At 42.4% G+C, this 20,897-nt stretch overlaps 2 protein-coding genes across 2 annotated transcripts; one reads left to right on the plus strand and one right to left on the minus strand.

The window, feature by feature from the left end:
- Positions 1-1,664: 1,664 nt before the first annotated feature.
- LOC102199728 (ribonuclease kappa-A-like) lies at positions 1,665-6,985 on the plus strand. The gene is made up of 4 exons (XM_005752992.1): positions 1,665-1,875; positions 2,457-2,539; positions 5,291-5,417; positions 6,625-6,985. Exons 1-4 carry the CDS (start codon positions 1,801-1,803, stop codon positions 6,640-6,642), a joined length of 303 nt encoding a protein of 100 aa, XP_005753049.1. The 5' UTR covers positions 1,665-1,800; the 3' UTR covers positions 6,643-6,985.
- A 57-nt stretch (positions 6,986-7,042) lies between these two features.
- alox12 (arachidonate 12-lipoxygenase) lies at positions 7,043-20,741 on the minus strand. The gene is made up of 15 exons (XM_005752991.2): positions 20,663-20,741; positions 17,788-17,934; positions 17,436-17,637; positions 16,156-16,237; positions 15,913-16,035; positions 15,721-15,827; positions 14,619-14,791; positions 14,323-14,466; positions 13,268-13,471; positions 13,000-13,086; positions 12,752-12,921; positions 11,192-11,313; positions 9,328-9,428; positions 9,005-9,175; positions 7,043-8,423 (listed from the first exon to the last, which is right to left on the minus strand). The coding sequence occupies exons 2-15, from the start codon at positions 17,932-17,934 to the stop codon at positions 8,244-8,246; spliced, it is 2,013 nt and encodes a 670-aa protein (XP_005753048.1). The 5' UTR covers positions 20,663-20,741; the 3' UTR covers positions 7,043-8,243.
- Positions 20,742-20,897: the final 156 nt, after the last annotated feature.

Genomic DNA, 20,897 nt, shown 5'->3' on the forward strand with positions numbered 1-20,897 from the left:
AAACCTTTTCATAATGTTAAAGTGCTGGCACACTGTTGGAACCACAGATTGTAGCACGTTCTTTTAAAATATGGCCGTATAAGTCTGTCCATCCTCAAACTAAAATCATACACACTGTGATGTCTACACTGAGAATCTATTTTGTATAGTCCCGGGGAAAACGCTTCAGCAGTTTGACACTCAGGCCAGTGCTTCGTGGTGCTGCAGTGGTTAGAACTGTCACCTCACAGCAGGAAGGTTCCTGGTTGAAACTGATACTCTAACCTTGGCTTTAAAGAAAGAAAAAATACTGAATAACAATGTCCTCAGAACATCTTTCACAATAACTTCTTGATGGGTGCAGACTAAAGCTAAGCACACCGATAATCGCATGATCAGTTACTGTAGTTAAAGAGCAGGGGATCTGGTCTTTTTGGGGCTTCTTTGAGTGACACATGGTGGTTTACATTGTTAACATTTAGGCAGTCTATTGACAATTTATATTGTATTTATCTTTTATATTGTTATATTTTACCATAAAACACCTTAATTGTTTACAGAAATGAGATCTGACTACACACTGGTGACGCTACTGTAGAAACAACAACATACAAGTCCAGAGGGGATAGTATGAGGTACAGCATGACGGATGGCTGTGGCTCAGAAGGTAGAGTGGGTGATCTACCAGGTGGAAGGTTGATCATTTGATCTCTGGCTGCTTCGGTCTGCATGTCCAAGTGTCTGTCGGGTTGTCACGATACATCCGTGAGAATGTGTGTGCCAATGTATAGAAGAAAGTGCTTGTCTGTGAGAGGGTGAATGAACCTGGTAAAACAGAAATAGAAAAAATCAGATAGAGTTAGAAAAGCGGAACATAAGTCTGTTTACCAAAAATATATGTTCACACAATGAAGGGAAGATTGAAAAACAGAAACATGCTTATTTATGCAGAGCTCTTTAAAAAAGAGCCACAAGAGTAAAGAAATGTAGGGTTGCTGCATAGTTTACTTAGTTCTGATCCAGATTAATGTTTCATACTGCGAATCTTTTTCCTTAAACACTCCATCTCCATTTATATGCTGTAGGTTGTATTAATCATCAGTTTGTTGTTTAATTGTACTTAAACTATGATAAATTTGGTCTAAATCCAGTTTATCATCAGGTACTGTTATGGTGTATCTATCTCACACACACTGCACAGTGCAGGCTGGTGGAAACCTATACATAATCATACCGTACCACTACAAAGGCACACATAGATACATTACAGTGTTTTTTTTCTAAATATATATTATCATTCAAATCACTTGCCTGCCATGTGCACAAGAAGACACCACGTTAAATGAGCGCTTACTTTCTAGTGATACAGTACGCGTTTACTGCAAAGCAGAGCGTTTCAAAGTCTATCACACAAAATAAACGCAGAGAATAAAAGAGACAGGCGTGCGTTCATGTTGTTGTGAAATCAGGAAATTACTGTATTTCCAAAGGTATCTGCGCGCGGAGAGGGAAGGTCACATGACTGAGAACATTGCGGTCACGTGATTTCGTTTACCGGATTGTTACAGAAAACTTGTAATTAGAGGTTTGTGTTGGTTTGTACGTGACGGACGTGTCAGGCTTTTATTACAGTAAGTTAGGAGCAAATGTATCGCACCGCACACTAATATAAAACACTTCACTCGATCGGTTTGTTTCTATTTCTAACTTTCAATATCCCGGAACCTGTTCGGTCATAGTCACGTGTCCGAAGAAGCTACAGTAGTCTGAGATTAGTTTGACGCTCTCTGTGTGGACTAGTAAGAGCACCAGAGTGGAATCATGCGTGGCCTCATCTGTGGACCTAAACTCGCCGCATGTGGGATCGTGTTGAGCATGTGGGGAGTTGTCATGTTGGTAAGTGTGGAGATTTTGCTTTGCTGCGTCGTTATGCGCCACTTAAATTCTTGTTACGAAGTTACTGTTCACTCAGTCACGTGATTCCAGTTTCTTAACATTATATATTTAAATGTGTCTGAAAACGGAGCCTTAACTCTTACATACACTTGTGTATGAGCCACGTGGGTTGAAATAAAGTTAGACTTTGAGTCCAGACTGACCCTTTTAAACGTAAAACGTGATGTGCATGACATGTATGCTGTTTCTGTGAAGGTGCAGAGACAGTGTCAGGCAAACACCCTGTTATACCAGCAACTATAACAGCAGATCTATGGTTTGACTTTTCTGAATCTCCCTCCCAGTGTTAGTAGAGAGCAGCTTAGGAAGCTCCAGTTAAAGAGTAAAGAAAGACTCGGTTTAATCCAATAGCGTATCAAATAGTCCTGTTTTGTGTGAATGTTTAGGAAGCATTGCATTTGTGTCAAAAACATGTCTGGATCATAAAGAGCTGGACCCTGCTGTTATGTTCATTACATTTGGGACCACATTACAAGTTACTCTGAGCCACTGCTTGACTAATATACCCCTCTCTGTCTCAGGCCTTGCTGGGCATCTTCTTTACAACAAATTCAGCAGTACTGATTGAAGATGTGCCTTTGACAGATGAAGACACATTTAAAGAGTAAGTCTTGTGCTATAACACATCACTCCAGATCTCTGCCTATGCAGCTGCACTCTGGCTCAATACTGGTCTGTTTGAGCTGGACTGATGCACTGCATGTTGGTCATTCTGTTTAGGGCTAGTATCCTGTCAGCTGCAGGTATCCTGTCAGCTGCAGGTATCCTGCTCCTGCAGAGACAGTCACCAATTATGCTTCAATTTTCTGCCTTAAATAGAAGGAATGAAAACAGACAGCAGAAAAACGCTCTTTCCCTCATAAAATGTAAATGAAGAAAAGGTTAATGATGTTATTTGATATTGCTGTGTCTTTTGTAGAAACACGATTCTTCCTTGAAAGTTGAAATCTACCTCAGCAATAAACCACAGGTCACCAAATCTGTCCAGCAGATGGGAAAGAGATCCTGTTTTTGAACACGATGCAGCGTTTGGCCTCCACTTAGCTGCTAATGAGCTAAACATGGACATTTTAAAAGGAATATAAATAGTAAAATGGTTCAATCTGGTCCAGAATGAAAAACAGGAAGTTTGGAATCAAAGAGTAGCAGAGTGACTTCCTCATTATCAGCTGACTGCAGGTTTCCAACTGTATAAACGCTCGTTTTAAAAGAAAACATCCAGATGAACAGAATCAACCTTTTGGGGGAGGGGTAGCAAATCTTGGGCTAAACGACCGTCCTGTGTTTTTGTCCTGTGTTTAATAAGCCCTTACAGCTCAGTTGAGCTCAGTTTTTATTCGATAGCGCTAAATCACAAAAACAGTTGCCAGAACTACATAAAGTGCAAGTGTGCAAAACTGGCAAAAAAACCACCAAATTGTGCAACACCAGACAGAACAGAATGATGCAGACACAACGGTGCACATCAGTACTTCACATCAGACACAGAGCCTGGTCGTTGTGAGGGGAGTAGTCTTCCTCATCATCACGTCCTGAGAGTCAAACCGTGCGTAGAAGTTGTTCAGCACATCTGGTACGGAGGCGTCACCCTCACAGGCAGGTGTTGTCTTCCTGTAGTGGACTGGATGACTGAGAACCTTCACAGAGTCTTGGAGAGTCCGGGTTCCCCACTGAGCCATGATCTTCTCTTTCAGCTGTACTTGCCCTCAACGCCTTTAATACGCAAGTTGTTCTTGGGGCTTGGTGGGTGGGAATGACAACGGTATCCCCAATTTGATGTCCTGGCTCCCCTTTGCCATAGTGTTTGTGTTGTACCTCTTCAGTCTCTAGTTGCTTCTTCCAGATGATGCCCTTGGTTACAGAATTTCTAAACTACTGTAAATTCCAGTGAGCACTGGAGTAAATAATGTGGAAAGAAAATCATTCCACCATAAACCGGCCACGAGGTGCTCCCACATACACATTTCCACATACTTCATAAACTGAGGGAACAAACAATGTACAGAGACAAAATATTGAAGAAGAAATGCTCAGAAACTTTGTCTGTGAAGGTTCTCGGTCATCCAGGTCATCATAGTCTAAGGAGCTTGGAAAGAAAAGCGTCTGGACTTCTTCAAGTTGCTTCCAAAGTGGGAACAATGGCATTGAGGATGCCAATGTTCACATTTTGGACAGAGAGGACAGATGGTTTGAAAGAGGAGTAAAAGAAGCCATCTATGTCCACTGTGAGCGGCCATCTTTGAACAGAGGCGGTGGTTTACGACACCAACTGTCTGCCATCTATAATCCGGTTTTGAGATACTTCCCAGATGCCGAATGCCCACTCACATCCTGGGCCATCTGACCTCAGGAAATCACATGATAGGGTGGGGCCAGGTTTCACAATGAGCTCACCCGAAACCCTGGCTCATGTGATTAGGTAGAGCAGGGGTGCCCAATCCTGGTGCTCGAGAGCTACCGTCCTGCAGCTTTTAGATGCATCCTTGTTCCCACACACCTGAATCAAATGAATGGCTTGTTATCAGGCCCTTGCCAAACATGATGGCATGCTGAAGAGATAAAACCATTTGATTCAGCTGTGTTGGAGTAGGGATGCATCTAAAAGCTGCAGGACGGTAGCTCTCGAGGACTGGGATTGGGCACCCCTGAGGTAGAGGATCATCAGGTGGTCCTTTTGTCCCTCTTTGTGGGGGATACACCCACAGAGCTTAAATCTGAGACTCTCCACCATTTGACCTTAGAACTGAAGAAGCTTCTCGGATGAGAGGTGAAACGTCTTCAAGCAACTTAAAGAAGTCCAGACGCTTTTCTTTGCAAGCTCCTTAGACTCACAAACTTTGTTGCCATCTACCAGACAATGGATCCCAAACACACAGCCAAGGAAAGTCTCATTTGATTTCAGAGAAAGAAGAAGCTGCTAGATTAGCTCAGTCAGTCACCTGACCTGAATCCTACTGAAAACGTATGGAAATAACTAAAGGTCAGAGTTCATAGAAGGGGAACCTTCAGGATTTCAAGACCGTTTGTGTGAAAAAATGGACCAAAATCCCACCTGAGTAATGCACGTGACTAGTTTCTCCATACAAGAGGCATCTAGAAACTGTCCTTGTACGAAGTATTAAATATATTTCCCTGTGTCATTTCTCATTATAACACATAATTTAAAGACATCTGTGGTTTGATTTCTTTGCATGTATGAATGGGATGTGTTGTAGTTCAATAGCACCTTTAGAAATATATTTACTTAGAACATGCGTGATGTGTTCAGTACTTGTTCATTCTGCTGTGTATCTGCAGTGACCGAATCATTCATGAGATGTGTAACTTTTCTTTTGCAATGTTTCTATTTTCTCAGTTTAAATCCACCTCACAGGGCCTATGACGTGTACCAGAAGGTGGGCTACAACTGCTTCATCGCAGCTGCTATGTATGTAGTGTGTGGACTGTTCTCCTGCTGCCAGATGAAGCTCAATAAGAAGAAGGTGAGTTAATGCTTCTGACTTTTTACCTTGCAAGGCACTTGAATTTATTTTGGGAGAATCACAGGATCTCGATTACAAGAGACTCCATCTTGTTAAGCTGTTTGCTCTTAGCCAAACAACGTTGTTCAGTTGAACAACTTGATCCAGTTAGTTTCTTTTGAGCTAGTACTGGAGATTGAGATGGGTCAGTCCATGAAAAATCCATAAATGCTTCCCATGTAACTGTCCCAGACATCAGCTTTAAAAAACAATCCCATGGAAAAAGACTTTCGGGCATCCTTGACGTGATTCTGGTAAACTGCCGGATGACTCAGGACGGGGAAGCATTGATCTACCCACACAGTATACACTGCAGAGGGGGCATTGCTGACTTCAGTTGAGAAATACTGAAAGAACCTCTTTATCCCGCTGACACGCCTTCCATAGAGGAAGCAGAGTCTTTGGACGAGTGTGACATCACTGAGGGGTGACATCACTCAGGCAAGTTAAACTTCAAAGGATGAGGTCGGCCGAGTTCATGAAGCCTCTGAATGCTGGAGGCCTGTCTTGGTTGGCGCACCTTTGCAATGCTGCATGGAGATCAGGGGTGGTACTTATCGATTAAGAGACCGAGGTGTTGGTTCCCATCTTTAAGAAGGGGGTCCAGAGGGTGTGTGTTGGGGATCACAGTCATCTTTATTCCCCTGGGTAAGCTGGAGGAGGTGGCTGGGGAGAGGGAGGTCAAAGCTTCTCTGCTTAGGATGCTACATTCGTGACCTGGCTCTGGATAAACAGACGAGTATGGAGGGAGAGTTTGTCTGTTCTTCTCCTGCAGCCCTGCATGTCCTCTTTGCAACAGTCATGAGGTTCACTTTATCCGTTATTCTTCTTCTGCACCTTTCTTTTCTACTGTGTCCAAACAGCTGAACCATCTGTAACCAGCTGTACGTCCTCTGATTTTATGGAGATGATGGAAGACAACTAGTTCAAAATTCATTTGAAGAAGTAAAACAACCTTGATCACAGAGATATGAGTCATGATGAGTTTATGGTCTTTCTCTGGTTTTAAACGTTATTGAATGTATTATGTCAATTAAACAAATAGGAGGTTTATTTAAGGTCAAAGAGGAGGATTAACTATAGTTTGCTTTCTTGTTTAATTTATAAACTGATGGTTTATTGTATTTGCTACAGTTTCTCATTTCTGCTCCTCGGTGTTGTTCTTCAGGAGTATCTCGTGCAGTAGCGCCACCTGGTGGAAGGATAACCTCCCCGCAGCCCACTGACAGCAGCTGTGTTGATTCTCACCTGTTTTTTCTTCTGTCTCAGGATTTCGGGGACCTTGTCAAAGGGAACGAGGTCGGACACTTTGAGAACAAAAAGTAATTTGACGTGTTAATTCTAAGATTAAACTAGTTCTACCTCCGATTACTGTGTTATAACTGTTTGATTACACTAGTCAGATTGAAATAAAAGCTGTAAAACACTTTGTGTACTTCTTAAATCAGAGAGTATGTTTGTAATCCTTATCAGTGACCATGTGACTGTGTTGGGAATGTTGATAATGAAATTAAATCATTTCTCTCAGCATAGTTTGTCTGAAAGCGCCTTTTAAATCCTACGTTTACCTTTGGTTCCCTGGAGGACGTCCAGCTGTCTGCTGTAAGCAGACTTACTGTATCCACTGTGTTCTTCCTGTGGTGAACGTCACAGTGACCCACTCTTTACTGTTACCTGATGAGTCATGCAGTAATCTTACAGTTGTACTGAAGCCACAAAGTACACACAAAGGCTGTAGCTTCATTTGTTTATTTCTCAACATTGTAAGCACATGGATATATCAGGATGTCTTGCTTTAAGCTTCATAATACATTTATATGTTCTAAGTAAAAAAGTTAAAACATTGAAGTTATTCTGTCAAAAGTACTACTTACTGATTGCCCAGGATTGATTAAATGGAGGTAAACTTAACTTACCCTACTACAGAAGGAAATATCTGAACTCATATAATTAATGTGAACACAAACAATGACTCATCTCTCCAAACATGACTCACGCAGGTTTATCTCTAATCTGACCAGTCACCAGATCTCAAGCAGCTGGGAACTGACATGTCAGACACTTCATTTCACTTGCTCGCCCACTCTGCACATGACACATCAGTTCCAACTGTTAGTGGTTGAGATGCAAATAAAGAGCTTCCAGGAAATCCTGCGGCTGGAGGTGGAGCGAGGCATCGGCTGATCGGAGGGTTGGTGGTTTGAAATATGCTTGGGCAAGATACGAACCCAAGATGCATCCATCAGAGTACGAGTGAGTCAATATTAGATAGAAAACACTTCAGCATAAAAAAGTGCTTATTTGAACGTGTGTGCTGTATAAAGCTGCTGTGGGAGAGTAGAAAAGTGCTACAATAGAACCGCTCCATTAACAAAATATTTTTATAGTCTGTGTAAAGAAACGTTTTTCCCTCCTGATCATCTCCTGCGTCGTCTATTGTTTTGATTCATTTTTGGTTCATATTTAAAGAACAGAAAACAACCTCATATAACATAAGGACAAATTTCCAAACTTTAAGATTTAAGATAATGATCTAGACCAGTATTTACTTGTGCGTGACTTAACCAGTTAACCAATACCAACCTGTTATATGTCAGCTGGTTTATCTATGAAGATGTGATTGGTTAATTTCCTGCCTTTTATTTAAGCACACTTCTATGTGTTACTATGACCCTGATGAAGGCCACACGCCGAAACACGCCGGTCAGTCAATAAAGTTGTTCCCTTCTTTGAGTGTCGCTGGAGTCCTTGCACTGCAAAGATTCACTCAGCAGTCTGGGAGTATTTCTATATGGTGATGCTGTTTTCTATGCGACTGGGCAGGAGAAAAAGGTACTGCAGCTCCAGTCCTTCATTCTCAGTCAGAATGTGTTTCTCGATCTCCTTCAACTCCACCCTGAACCTGTCGATCACCTCCAGGGCTTTGGCCTCGGTGAAGTGGTCCTCAGTGTATCGGCCCAAAGGAATCTGAGCAGAAAAGACAGAAACAATGTGAACCCCAAGTAGCTGAGGAAAAAGGATCAATTCCATTTTTCATTACAAAATATCATTTATACGTGTTGCAAGACTTAATGCTTCCCTGCATGTCTCACTGTCTCCTCCATCTTAATGAAAGGCAAGAAAATCCCCAAAGAATAAGTAAAAATAAATATTCTGTGGTGCTGCAAGGTAAAAAAATCAACCCATGCAATAGAAATGCCATTTTCTTTATTTAAGACGAACTGAGGTGACATGTTGTCTTTGAAATTCCTGCAGTTAAAGAAAACGTATATGATTGTTAAATATTTGCATTATGTTTATAAACATAAACCATTAGCAAAGAACAGATGGCTTGAGTAACCATGATATACACGTATCAGTAGATACAGTGACATTAGTGTTATTGCATCTATTTATATTAGTTATTTAACATAAATATTGCTGACATTTTTATTTCTGTGTAAAACTTTTGAATGTTCATATTTTTAACCGATCTATCGCTGCATTACATGTGTATATATCACTTATGAACTGTATGGGACACAGTATGGTGAGCAACTTGGACTCACTGCATCTGGCTGTGCTCGTCCCAGATGCCATGTGATGGCCATCTGTACACAGGACTGGCTGACATCAGGAAGCGTGGCCATAATCATATCCATGGTAACAGCATCTTTGTCTGTTGGTGGCGGTTGTCTCATGGTGCAGGGGGTGTTGGGAACCCAGGCACACCAGTCAAACTAAAAGGAATCAGAGTAGAGAAACGTTTGCTGTACCCCTGTGGTATCATCTTTTCTTAAATAAGTCGCCCCAACAAACCAACAGTGTCAGTTTCTGCACCTCAGTGCATCTTGTGTAACAGTGTCGACTGTCTTGTGTGTGTGTTCAGCACCTGTCCGTTGTTAGTTGCAGCATGCTGGGCTGTGCTTGTGAAGATAGCCACTGCCAGCAGTGTGCAGAGTTCCTCTCTGCTGCTGAGTTTACTGGGCAAACCTGGAACACATGAACCATTAAGTGGATACACAGGATACACACTTACAGGATATCCTGCCGAGAACTTCTGCTAGCTGGAGGAGGTGTGTCTGTAGTCTGAAACTATGAAAGGAAGGATGTGACACAATTGCTGCCTCGTGCTGGCAATCGCTTTGTTTTTATAATCTTGTGCAAATATATGTGAGTTAAATTTCACCTGGTCACTTGTTTTTAAATTCAATTAACAAACCAACTTGTGAATTCTACATTGCAGTACATTCATGTTTTGAACTTAACTGTATATAGTTACAGATAAATGATCAAGTGAAAGAGAGTTGGAGACCAGATCCAGACTGATTGTTAGCCATCAACACTCGTCAACAACAGTTAACACGAACGGTGCTGTGCGAAGTCTTGAACGCCCCTCATTTACTTATATTTTGGTAGGAGAATGGGGAACAGGTCCAATGTCCAAAAGTTGATTCTGTTCATCTGGACGTCTTCAGTGGGAGAAACGTTTCGTCATCACCAGGTGACTCCTTCAGTCTCAGCTGACTGCAGGTTTCAACCTTATAAACAGCACATTTGCATAATGACTGAAACCAGCCCACTGAAGGAACAATGGGCTGGGAGGTCAGTTCCTTAATCTTAATTATGCAGATTCTCATGACCATTGATCAACAACCACTGATCAATGTCCATGAGTCCCATTCACAGAGAGCTGGGGAATGGCTGCAATCTCTCACCTTCTCAACACAATCCAGGGTGTTCTGGATGTGGTGTTCAGAGCTGCCCACCAGCGGGTTGAGGATCGAAGCCAGAAACTCGAGCTGACTGAGTTGATCGTACAGACAATCGGTCATAAAGGTGCACCCTGTTTATGTATCGTCAGTAAACCATACAGCCTTGGTGTAGACTCCCATGGGTACATCCTGTGGTATGAGGTCCGCTCAATAGCCTTGTCCTGTTCCAACTGCTTCAGACAGTCTATCAGCCTCTTCCTGGGTCTCGTTTCAGGGGCTCATAAGTATTTTCGTCGCTGAGTAGTAACAACATTTTCTCATGATAGTCTGTCTGGTTTAGCAGAGCTGTGCACCTAACGGACATGTATTGCATGGCGTCCCTTCCACTGAGACCAGTTTAGAGCAGTAGATGGATCAACTGAAGGGCCAGATGCATCTCTCAGGTCTTGTGTCACATCATCATATTATCTATATATAACATATATGGATAATATCTTTATCTCTCTATATATTATATAAATAAAGATAATATCTATATATAATATATTTCTATATGATATAGATGTATATTAGATATCAAGATTAGATAGATCTATGTAGATATATCAGGGCTGTCAGGCCTTCGGTTAGACACTCCAGATGATCAACAGCTGGTTCATTTGTGCTGCCAGGCCCTCATGGAGTGCAGTCCAGCTCTTCATGCTGGAGACTCTTGGATGTCTTCCACTGGTGGTTACTGGATCCTGTTCAGAGGTTGCTGTGGTCTGCCCTCAGATCCTCTAACCACCGAGCTTTGCTGTTATGGGTTGCGTCCTGCTCCCATATGCTCTTTGGAGAACTTAAGATTAAGTTTTTATTGTTTAAATCTACTTTTGTCTTTAAACATTTTAACACTTTATGAAAAATGTAATAAATCTTTTAAACCAGCAGTGAGAGCGTAGTATCTCGAGAAAAACTTACCTTCAGACCTAATGACATTTTAAGCAATCAATAAATGAATAACTTACTATACATGTCCAGGTGATTACATTAATAACTGACCAAAGTTGGGGAGCTCTGTGAAGCCTTCCTCCGTGATGTCTCTGATCCAGGCCTGAAGCTCCAGGTCTTCTTGCACATCATGGTCTGACTGGTAGTACAGGTTTACCATACTGGAGACAAAACTGGAGCAAAGGTAAAAACTTTGTAGTTATTTATAGTTTGTATGTGGTATGGACATTCAGAATGATACTCAAAACATGTAAAAATATCAGGCTTTAGTAGTTTTTGCTGGTGTTGTCTTTGATTTCCCCTGATCACTGGGACACACACACACACACACACACGCGCACACACACACACACACACACACAATAAAACAGCATCAGCTCAATGAAACATGAAGGAAAGTTTACTCATTGTGATGAAATTATTCATAAATCATGTTAAAGTACAACATAGAAAAGATGAAATTGTGATGAAGTGATTTTAGGGTTTAAACTATGTTTCAAATCGTGTTGAAGTTTACAGGATGAGAAGGCGTGGCTGGACATCAGGTGATTAAATGTCATCAGTTATGATTGGATGTCACTGTGACGTCAGAGCTCATCTCAGGTGTATATGTTACGTGTTTATACACCTCTTTGTATTTAATTATTGATTTGCTTCTGCTGGAGGTTTCTTCCTGTTGAAAGGGAGTTTCCCCCACTGGCACCAAACTGTGTCCTCATAGGTCATATGATTGTTTGGTTTTCTCTGTTTTCTTATACTTACAATATAAAGCCATTGTTAAAACTGTTGTTGTGATTTGACACTATATAAATAAAACTGAATTGAACTTGACTGAATTTGTCATCCAGACAAAAAGAGGGGAGAGATGAGGACCTGGTGTCCTGTAAGTTTTATGCAGAAGAGATGATAGGCTCTTCCCTTTGTCTTCTGTGACATAAGCAGTTCAGAAGATTGGATCTAAGAATTCCCAGTTGGATTATCCAGCAAATGTGCCAGACGGATCAACTGCTGCCTGAACTATGGACTTACAATTTGGTTTTTTCTCTGCTCATTTTTTCCGTGTTAGATTATAAATTTAAGAGAATTCGGACTTCCAAGGAATTCCCCTGTTTTCCAGTGAAGCAGTAAAGGTAAAAAGCTGAGTACTAATAGATTAGAAACAGCTCGTACAGGTTACGCCAGCCTTTTAAAGTAACAGACTGGGGGCTTAGTTTTCCAAACCACTGAATTAAACCCAGTCGTAATCCAAGAGCACTGATCTAGAGCTGCCACCGCAGGCCTGCAAGGCTGGGCCAGTTTTGAATCAGAGTAAGCAGTGCAGACATCTGGAGAATAGAGGCAGTTAGAACTGGCCATCAGCTCTATCCGAGCTCTGCACCGCCTCCTGGGTAATCCTCATAGGATCAGAGAGTGGACTTTTTAAACACAGAGTTGATCCACACTTCCTGCACTCAGGTGCTGGTTCCACAGATCATCGGTACCTTGTAGAACTACGCAGGAACAAGGACAACATGCGTACTCTCTAAGCCACCAGGTCTACCCACTGCACCGCCGAATAAATCACACCCAGTGGTTGCAGCAAGCTAGCACACCACAAGCTTGCTATTGTACCTGTGTATGGCCTCCCACAGCATCAGACTGTGGTCTTTGTAGAAATAGTTGGGGAGCTGAGACACTCCTCTGTCACAGAAATCATACAGCGGCTGAATGGAGCGGTAGGTCAACACCTTGTACTCCCTCTGGGCCAAAATTAACAGGCCATCACCACCTGTAGACACAACCTACACAACATTTCAGGAATATTAGATCTGAATATTGAAGAGCTCAGTAATACTAAAGCCAAGCGTGCTGTGGCATACTCGTTTGAAGATGCCATTTGCAGAGATGAGCTGAGTGCGCCCCCTACAGTTGATCTCTAGAGTGTAGCGTAGATGAGGAGCCAGAAGCTGCAGGAAGAAAGAGAACATTTTGATTATTGTTGGAAATTTAGATTCTACTGGATTTATGTTGCAGAAAGGAAATTACAAATGAAGGCTTCATGTCTTTGCTTTTAAACCAATTCACATCAGATAACAACTATGACCAACAGTGAAAGTGCTGAATAATACGACTTATATTAATATTTACCTTGTAAATGGGGTGTACAGCAGGCAGCTGTCTCAAAGTGGCCACACAAAACACTTCTACCACCAGGTGAGTCCTAAGTAGGTGAGACAGGAGCTGGAATACCTGGAACTCAGAGTGACGCACCCACATCTTAGCCAGCAGCCAGGCCAGAGGGGGATCGCTGGGCAGGAATATGGGCGTGTCCCGGCCTGGAGTCTGTTCAAGCTGAGAAGGTGAAAGAGACTATTGAGCTGTGGCCCAAGAGGTAGAACGGGCTGTCGCTTAGCTTGTATAGCCAACACATGGCTTCAGAAGCACCGTGTCAAGGCTTGGTTTGTCTGAACAGAGTCACATGACCGAAGCTTCACCGTCGCTGCTTCAATACCGGATTCTGTCGTTTAGAAAGAACTGAATTATTGGCGGTGAGTTTGTGCGACAGAGCAAACCGGTGTGTGACGTAATGACAGACATGGAGCCGGCGAGGAAGAGAGGACTTTCTACCTGCTCCCAAATATAAACAGGTCATAACCAGGTCTACCCCCAGGTCTCAAACGCACATAAGAAATAGACTAGAAATGCCGTTATAAATATATATGTTGTAGTATATTATATATAAAAGTACATATCCACTGGTTCACTACACAACCAGACACCTTACAGCACAAGCATGCTCCCAGCTTATAATAAGACTCTGCTGTATATTATTATACATAGTGTGTTTTATTATTTTTATCACAAGGCCACAAGCATGGGGAGAACAAGTAGACCCAACATTATTTTTTTACCCCCAAAAATACATGTTCAAAGCACCACGACAGCCTGATATCACACAGACCTGTCAGGGTGTACCCCGCCTCTCGCCCTAAGACAGCTGGGATAGGCTAATTTAGTGAGCTTACTCATTATCTGCTGTAAGGTGTGCGCTTAAGAGTTATAACAGGAAGTCAAGTACAAAGTCAAGCTCAGGACCTTTTTGTGGTGGGTCAGCAGTGCTAATCACCCCACTGTGCTGCTGATAAAGTCCCAGTTAATGAAATTTGTCCCTGTGCTTCTGTGCATGCATGTAAACAACATACCTGTATAGCAATAGGTATAAGTCCTTCATCTGGGTGTTGGTACAGGAGACAGATAGGAGCAGCGATGTACTGAGGGTGTCCCTTGATTGTGTTACTGGGAATCCCATCCATGATGGCATAGTCTAACAAGTATATGTTTCCTGCCTGGACAAGAGTGTAAAGGAAATTTAAGATATGATGGCAAGCATGCAACAGAGACCATGAAATAAACACCAGCAGTGAGACAATAACAGCGTCTACATTTGTGCCGTTCCTTTTATTTTATTGTAAAAACCAAAGTAGTGCTTTTTCTCAACCTTCAGTTCTTTGTTCAAGTTGGTCCTGCCAGCCATAGAGCGCTGAACCATATCTGCAGTAACAGGGAGGTTCTCCGGCAGCTTTTTGCACCTCTGGATCATCCTGGGGTTGGAACCATTTAGACACTGGTAGCCAAAGAACCAGTCCTCCTTCCAGTGGTTCATACAATACTCTGTTGTATACACACAGACACACAGAGCATCAGGTGTCTGTCGCTGTTCAAAGGCCTTTGGAACAGAAAGTACCGCCGCAGAGATCAAGTTCAGCCCTGCCACTGATTACAGTGGAAGGGAGAGAGAAATAATGTGCTTGATCTGAAGTGAATATTACCCACATGCTTTTATGGATCATCTTCAAATTTTACAACAATTAGAAAGTCAGAATAGAACAAGGAGAAAAGGCTTTTAAATAGGCTGCCCTCACTGTCTGCAATAATCTAAAGAGGGAGGTGAAAGTGGCAGAACTGGTAACGATGGGAAAGTTGATAGCAACAAACTTCTCTGGCACAACTTCACCCACTCCCAAGGTGCATGGAGAAGACAAAGATCTGATGACGTGGAGACTCCAGCAACACTAAGTATCAGGGAACAACTTTATCAAGTGACGGCTTGTGGGCTTCACCAGGTAAGGGAACGTCAAACAGTTTGTGTTTAAATAAAAGTGGGCAACAGGAAACCAGTCACACCTTCACAGATAAACCAGCTGACCATTTCACATTTAACAAGGCGGTAATGGCTAATTGGTCCAAATAGATTCTGGACTGAACCACTACAGATTAAAAGGTCAGAAGATGTAGCTTAACTGTTAACCAATCAGACAAACCACCTCGTTAAAGCAAACTGGTCAGCTGGTTTATCTGTGAAGGTGTGATTGGTCCACTTGGATTTTTTTCTCTTTCCTGTTTTTTGTTTAAACACAAGAGAGACTCTTTTGGATCTGCTGCCAAGGAACATCAGCGTGATCCCTCAGGAGATCTGATCCAGCTGCCTACTGATGCCACCGTGGTGATTACCACTTTTAAAAGATCATTTTTTAGGTAGCATTTTGAATTTGCATGAAACTACTATTAAAGCTGTTGTATGCTATGCTTTTTTTACTCACCCGCTATGGGACTTTTCAACTTCCAGAAGATACGTTTGAAATCTTCAAGGTCATCCCAGGACTTCCCAAACCAGATGGTCAGCTTCTTCAGAGATAACTCCAGCAAACTGAGGAGAGGAAATGAGGCGTTTGTTGTTTTAAAATCAAATTTGTTACAAATGTGTTGAATCATAGAGTGTGTGTACCACCTACGCGTAATGTAATGAATGTTCAAAGTCACTCCGCTTCTCGTTGTCAAAGCGGGCGTCTTGGGGTAAGTCTGCTTCTGTTTCAGCATCAACACATCTGGGAATCCCTGGAGCCCACGTTACCCATCTAACACAAAAATATCCAATGCTTCAAATCTATGTGTTGTTACAGAATGTCTTTGGTCAAATGTGGCTTGTAGTTTGTACAGTTTAAAGGGTTTCATACACCATAAATGTGAGTCCCTACCTGTAAGTCTTCTGTCGCTCCTGCAGCTCTGTTCTCCTGTGTTCCAGCAGCTGCAGTGCAGAGTCACCTGTCAGCGTCTTTGCTACAGGAGAGACAGGGAAGTACAACAGCAGACACTTGGAAGTCATACCATCACATTATAGAGTAGGGCAGCGATACCGATGAAATCAAGCACTAAGAAAAAGGGTCACACATGAGATAACTGAAGGAGTTCTGCTTATATGTAACACCGGAAATATATCTTCTTGTATGGTCTGACGCTTACATAACGAAAGTCTAAGCGGAACCTGTAAACAAATATGATGCAAATGGAAAGCAGGCACAGCAGCCCAGCGTTTCACCGTTTTTGCATGAAAGACACAGGCCTCATTTACACCTTGTGGTCTTATCTTGATTATATTATCTGATACTGTGTCTATATTTATGTCTCAGCTGCACATTTCTTAGGCGGTGATGGCAACTTGTCAACAGAGATGATGTGCTCCAGCTAAAAATCTGAATCACTGATCATCATTATTACAGCAGCTGCTGCTCTGTAGTTTTTGCTGAGCATAGGGGCAGGTTCTAGCTTGGGTTTAGAGCACAGGTGTCGGACTCCAGGCCTCGAGGGCCGGTGTCCTGCAGGTTGTAGATGTGTCCTTGATCCAACACAGCTGATTTAAAGGCTAAATGACCTCCTCAACATGTCTTGAAGTTCTCCAGAGGCCTGATAACGAACTAATCATTTGATTCAGGTGTGTTGACCCAGGGTGAGATCTAAAACCTGCAGGACACCGGCCCTCGAGGCCTGGAGTTGGACACCCCTGGACTCGAAGGTAGTACAGCAACAGCTACACATCCCCAGTGTGCTCATGCATGGGTGGACGAGTAGCCTTAGATAGCCTTTTAATCTCACCACCAACTGCTTAATGTGGTAAACTGACTGGGACTTTTAACCTAACATTCACACACTGATGGATTTATCAGGTGCAACTTAGGATTCGTTATCATCTACTAATCTGCTGCTGGTTTGTTCTGCAGCTCCTCCTGTCTGCTCCAGCCCAAACTATCCTTGGACAAGATACTGAACCAAGTTACTCTCAGATCCATCCATCGGAGTATGCATGCGTGTCAATGGGCGATTGATGCATGGTTTATAAAATGCCACATAGGAATCAGTCTTGTACTAAAATAGAACCTGCATGGCTTTAAAGGGAAATTTGCATCTTTGCTCAAAATGACCTCAGGCCTTTTACACATGTAGGCATTGAAGGCAATGAAGGAATGAGACTCTTTCCTACCGGTTCCTTCTCGTATCTCCATCTTGACATCGCCTACAAACCATCGGTAACAAGGGAAAGTCAGCACTTTACCTCCATCTGGAGGCTCTACAGTGACATATTGACAAAACCAGTTGTCTTCCACCCAGTATCTTTGTTTCTCTAGTCGGACCAGTAGCACCGAGCCTAAAGGTGAAGGACTCGTCACCTTATACTGGTCAACCTGATGGAAGAATAGAGGAAGAGAAATACAAAAAAATGAGGTACTTTCTATCTCAGACTGACGCTGAAAAGCTAGTTCATGTTATTCTGTCAAGTTGTCCTAAAAACTACTTAAAATGTCCTGAGCTGATCGAACCCAAACTACACTTACTGCTCCTCGACAGAAATCCAGTCCAGGGTTGTCGAGTTGAGTGCGCTCGCTCTCCCCGTTCTCCCCCACAAGCGTCAGATAAATGTAGTTGTTGGTGCCTGAATACTCTGAAGTACCAGTTGCTACTGTAACAGTGTAGACTTCCATCTAAGAAGACATGAGTCATACATAAGTGTTCAGCTAGCAACATGCGTGCACCTGAATACACAGGAAAAACAAACTTGCAGCTGTCTTGGCTCAGTGACGTCACCATGGTTAGTGGAAGATGTCACAGCACCGTGCTTCAGAGGGAAAATGAAGGGTGTAGCAATAGGAAGGTCTAAGTTCAAAGTCACAAGGCTTCTGTTTTTTAGCCCTTTTTTCGACTCTTCAAGTTTTAGGCTTTCTTGTCATGATTGGAAAGTCGGAGCTGCAGAGCTGAGTCTCTGATTCTTTGCTTTAAATCTGCCTGCAGACAAACAGAAGCTTCATGCATGTTTCAGCTATTTGTATTTATCCTTTAGCCCAGCTGCCATTTCTGTGACAGCTCCTGTTGGGACCTCATCACCCAACATTAGCATGTGTCATTTGTGGGGTGGCTGTAGCTCAGGAGGTAGAGCTGGAAGGTTGGAGGTTCGATCCCAGGCTCCTCCAGTCTGCATGCCAAGTATCCTTAGGTAAGATACTAACCCCAAGTTGCTCCCTGATGCATCCACTGGAGTATGAATGTGTGTGAGTGTAGTTAGAAAGCACTCAGTATAGAGGTAGTGCTTGTGGACTGGGTGAATGTGGCGTGTTGTATAGAGTGCTTTGAGTACTCTGGGAGAGTAGAAAAACGCTACACAAGAATCAGTCCATTTGCAATAAGTAGCATTACCCAAACCAAAACTCTTTTGCAAGAGTGTCCTGGCTTCACACTTGCTGAGAGGCAACAGTACTAAGCATTGAGTCACCATGGTGACTGACTATGTTTTTATTCTCCAAGCTGTGGATGTAATCGTAGAGCTGGAGTAGATTTGTGTGGGTTTTTTAATAAGCAGTGTTCTCGGATGTTATATATGATCACATTTGCATCTTATACAAAGTCCACAAGTTTCTCCAGGAAATCAGGTATTTTTGGCGATTTTGCATGCAATGATATATGATGCAATAATATATAAGAGGAACCAAACTCTTAAAAAGATCACGCACTCTACAGCTCAAACTGAGTGAACATGTTTTCTAATTATTTAAATATTAACCCTAACCAAATGTTCAAACCGCAATGGTGCAAATGTAGCACATTTCATCTTCACACACACATGCACGCGTGTGTTCCTGTCCAGCTATCTTCACAAACTGGTCCTCACAAATTCCCTCACTAAGATCCTCCTTAAGATAGCTGAACGCGTGCACACAGACACAGGCATTAAGTAACCATTTCCTTTGGTGGTATATATTTCAACACAGTTAATTTTTTTTTTGTATCTTATCAAATCCCAACAACAGTCACTTCAGTCTGTTGCTGCATGCAGACCCTACAATAATAAAAAGACGTTACTGGTAAAGAGCCTCCTGTGAGATGAGTGATTTATTTTTCCTTAAGGAAAAGTTTGAACATCTCAACTTCAAGCAAACTGTGTGTGTGTTACACCTCTGACTATCAATATGCATCTACAGATAATGCAATCAACAACACGCTACAGCTTCATTTAGAATCCAGACACAAGCGTTTCCTCACCGCAGCTTTTCTGTGTCACTGTCAGGTAACAACGCCTCCCAGCTCCAGCTCCTCAAATCTCTGACACCGAGGCGCTGCGCTCGTCTCTGCTTTTGAAATATTTGCTAACATTATAATCAACTCCTGACACTGACAGCAGTATACTGTGATAAATCAGTAGTAAAAGTATACAAAGTGTTTGTATCAGCCATCTTTGTGCAAACTAACCAAACCTTTGCTGTGTCAACATAAACGTCTTTTAAATGAGAACCTTTTTGTTTCTTTTGTACTTTGCCTCCACATCTGCACAGAAAACCGAGTATGATTAGTGTAGGTTTACTGCTTCCTGTGCATATACACAATTAAATCTTGGTTGATTCCCTGTACAGACAGAATACTGTTCATACACTAAACAGTATACAGTCACTATAAAGGTTAAATTCTGTAAATTAATCTTAGCATCATTAACTTGAATACAAACCCGACTCTGACCATGAGCACCACAGCCATACTTCACCACTCCTGACCTGTTTATCTTGCATTGAACTATCTTGTATTTGAAAAACACAAACACAACTCTCTTGGTTTTGGATGAAAAACACAACTTACATGTTTTGACACACAGATCGAGTGTCTGATTTTAAAACAGCCTCCCACCTGACCAGGCTGAGGTGAGGCGATAGCATTCATAGATTCTCCAAGCAGAAAGATCAACGCTTTCTTTGTCCTCTGTATTGAATGCCGCACTTTGTATTCTGTAACTTTTCCTATTACATAACCCATGCAGATGATGTATGGCGTGATTCAGAATGAACTACCGTTGCTGCTGCGTGTTAAAATAATACAATCTCGCACACACTCTTGCGTAAAACACTTGCGTAAGTTGTCTTGACCGAAACAATTTCAGCTGTACTGACTCAGTCACGACATTCCGGTACTTCAGCAATAATATTATTTTTCACATATTTAACGAGACAACAGGCGCGTGTGATGTTGAGCATTTACTGCGGCGGTTTATATGAAAGCTGAAAAACTAATTTGTTCCCCAAAACAGCTTCTGTTGTTTTCTAATGTTGCTTTTGTCAGTGGCAGCGTGTCTGACGACACCGCGATCACAGGCTGGGCAGCGGAGGCTCTGACAGGCAGCTGTGATGGTGATAATCTGGAGTTTGGAGAAGACAACAGAAAAAGACCCACCTTAGTCCCGCGCCGTGTTCACAGTGGACTGTCGCTTTGGTGGAGTGGAGTGTCCGGTGGCTGTGGGGTGACACGTCCTTTTATTCTCTCTCTCTCTCTCTCTCTCTCTTGCTACACTCGTTTTTTTCTCTCAGCCTTTCTGTATGAGACGAGCACTACTCCTGTGGTCAGTATATTTAATTATCAACCAGCCAAAGACTCAGAAACACTAAGCCTCGTCCACCCCAGCTGTAAA

The sequence above is a fragment of the Pundamilia nyererei genome, unplaced genomic scaffold (assembly GCF_000239375.1).
Source record: "Pundamilia nyererei isolate P.nyererei 1_Seehausen unplaced genomic scaffold, PunNye1.0 scaffold00393, whole genome shotgun sequence".
NCBI classification, from domain to species: Eukaryota; Metazoa; Chordata; class Actinopteri; order Cichliformes; family Cichlidae; genus Pundamilia; species Pundamilia nyererei.

Coding starts and splice junctions, on each gene's coding strand:
- LOC102199728 (XM_005752992.1), top strand. CDS start 1,801: ATGCGTGGCCTCATCTGTGGACCTAAACTCGCCGCATGTGGGATCGTG. Junction 1,876..2,456: donor TGTGGGGAGTTGTCATGTTG/GTAAGTGTGGAG, acceptor TCTCTGTCTCAG/GCCTTGCTGGGCATCTTCTT. Junction 2,540..5,290: donor GATGAAGACACATTTAAAGA/GTAAGTCTTGTG, acceptor CTATTTTCTCAG/TTTAAATCCACCTCACAGGG.
- alox12 (XM_005752991.2), bottom strand. CDS start 17,934: ATGGAAGTCTACACTGTTACAGTAGCAACTGGTACTTCAGAGTATTCA. Junction 17,638..17,787: donor TGGATTTCTGTCGAGGAGCA/GTAAGTGTAGTT, acceptor TTCTTCCATCAG/GTTGACCAGTATAAGGTGAC. Junction 11,314..12,751: donor CTGTGGGAGGCCATACACAG/GTACAATAGCAA, acceptor CCTTTGCTCCAG/TTTTGTCTCCAGTATGGTAA.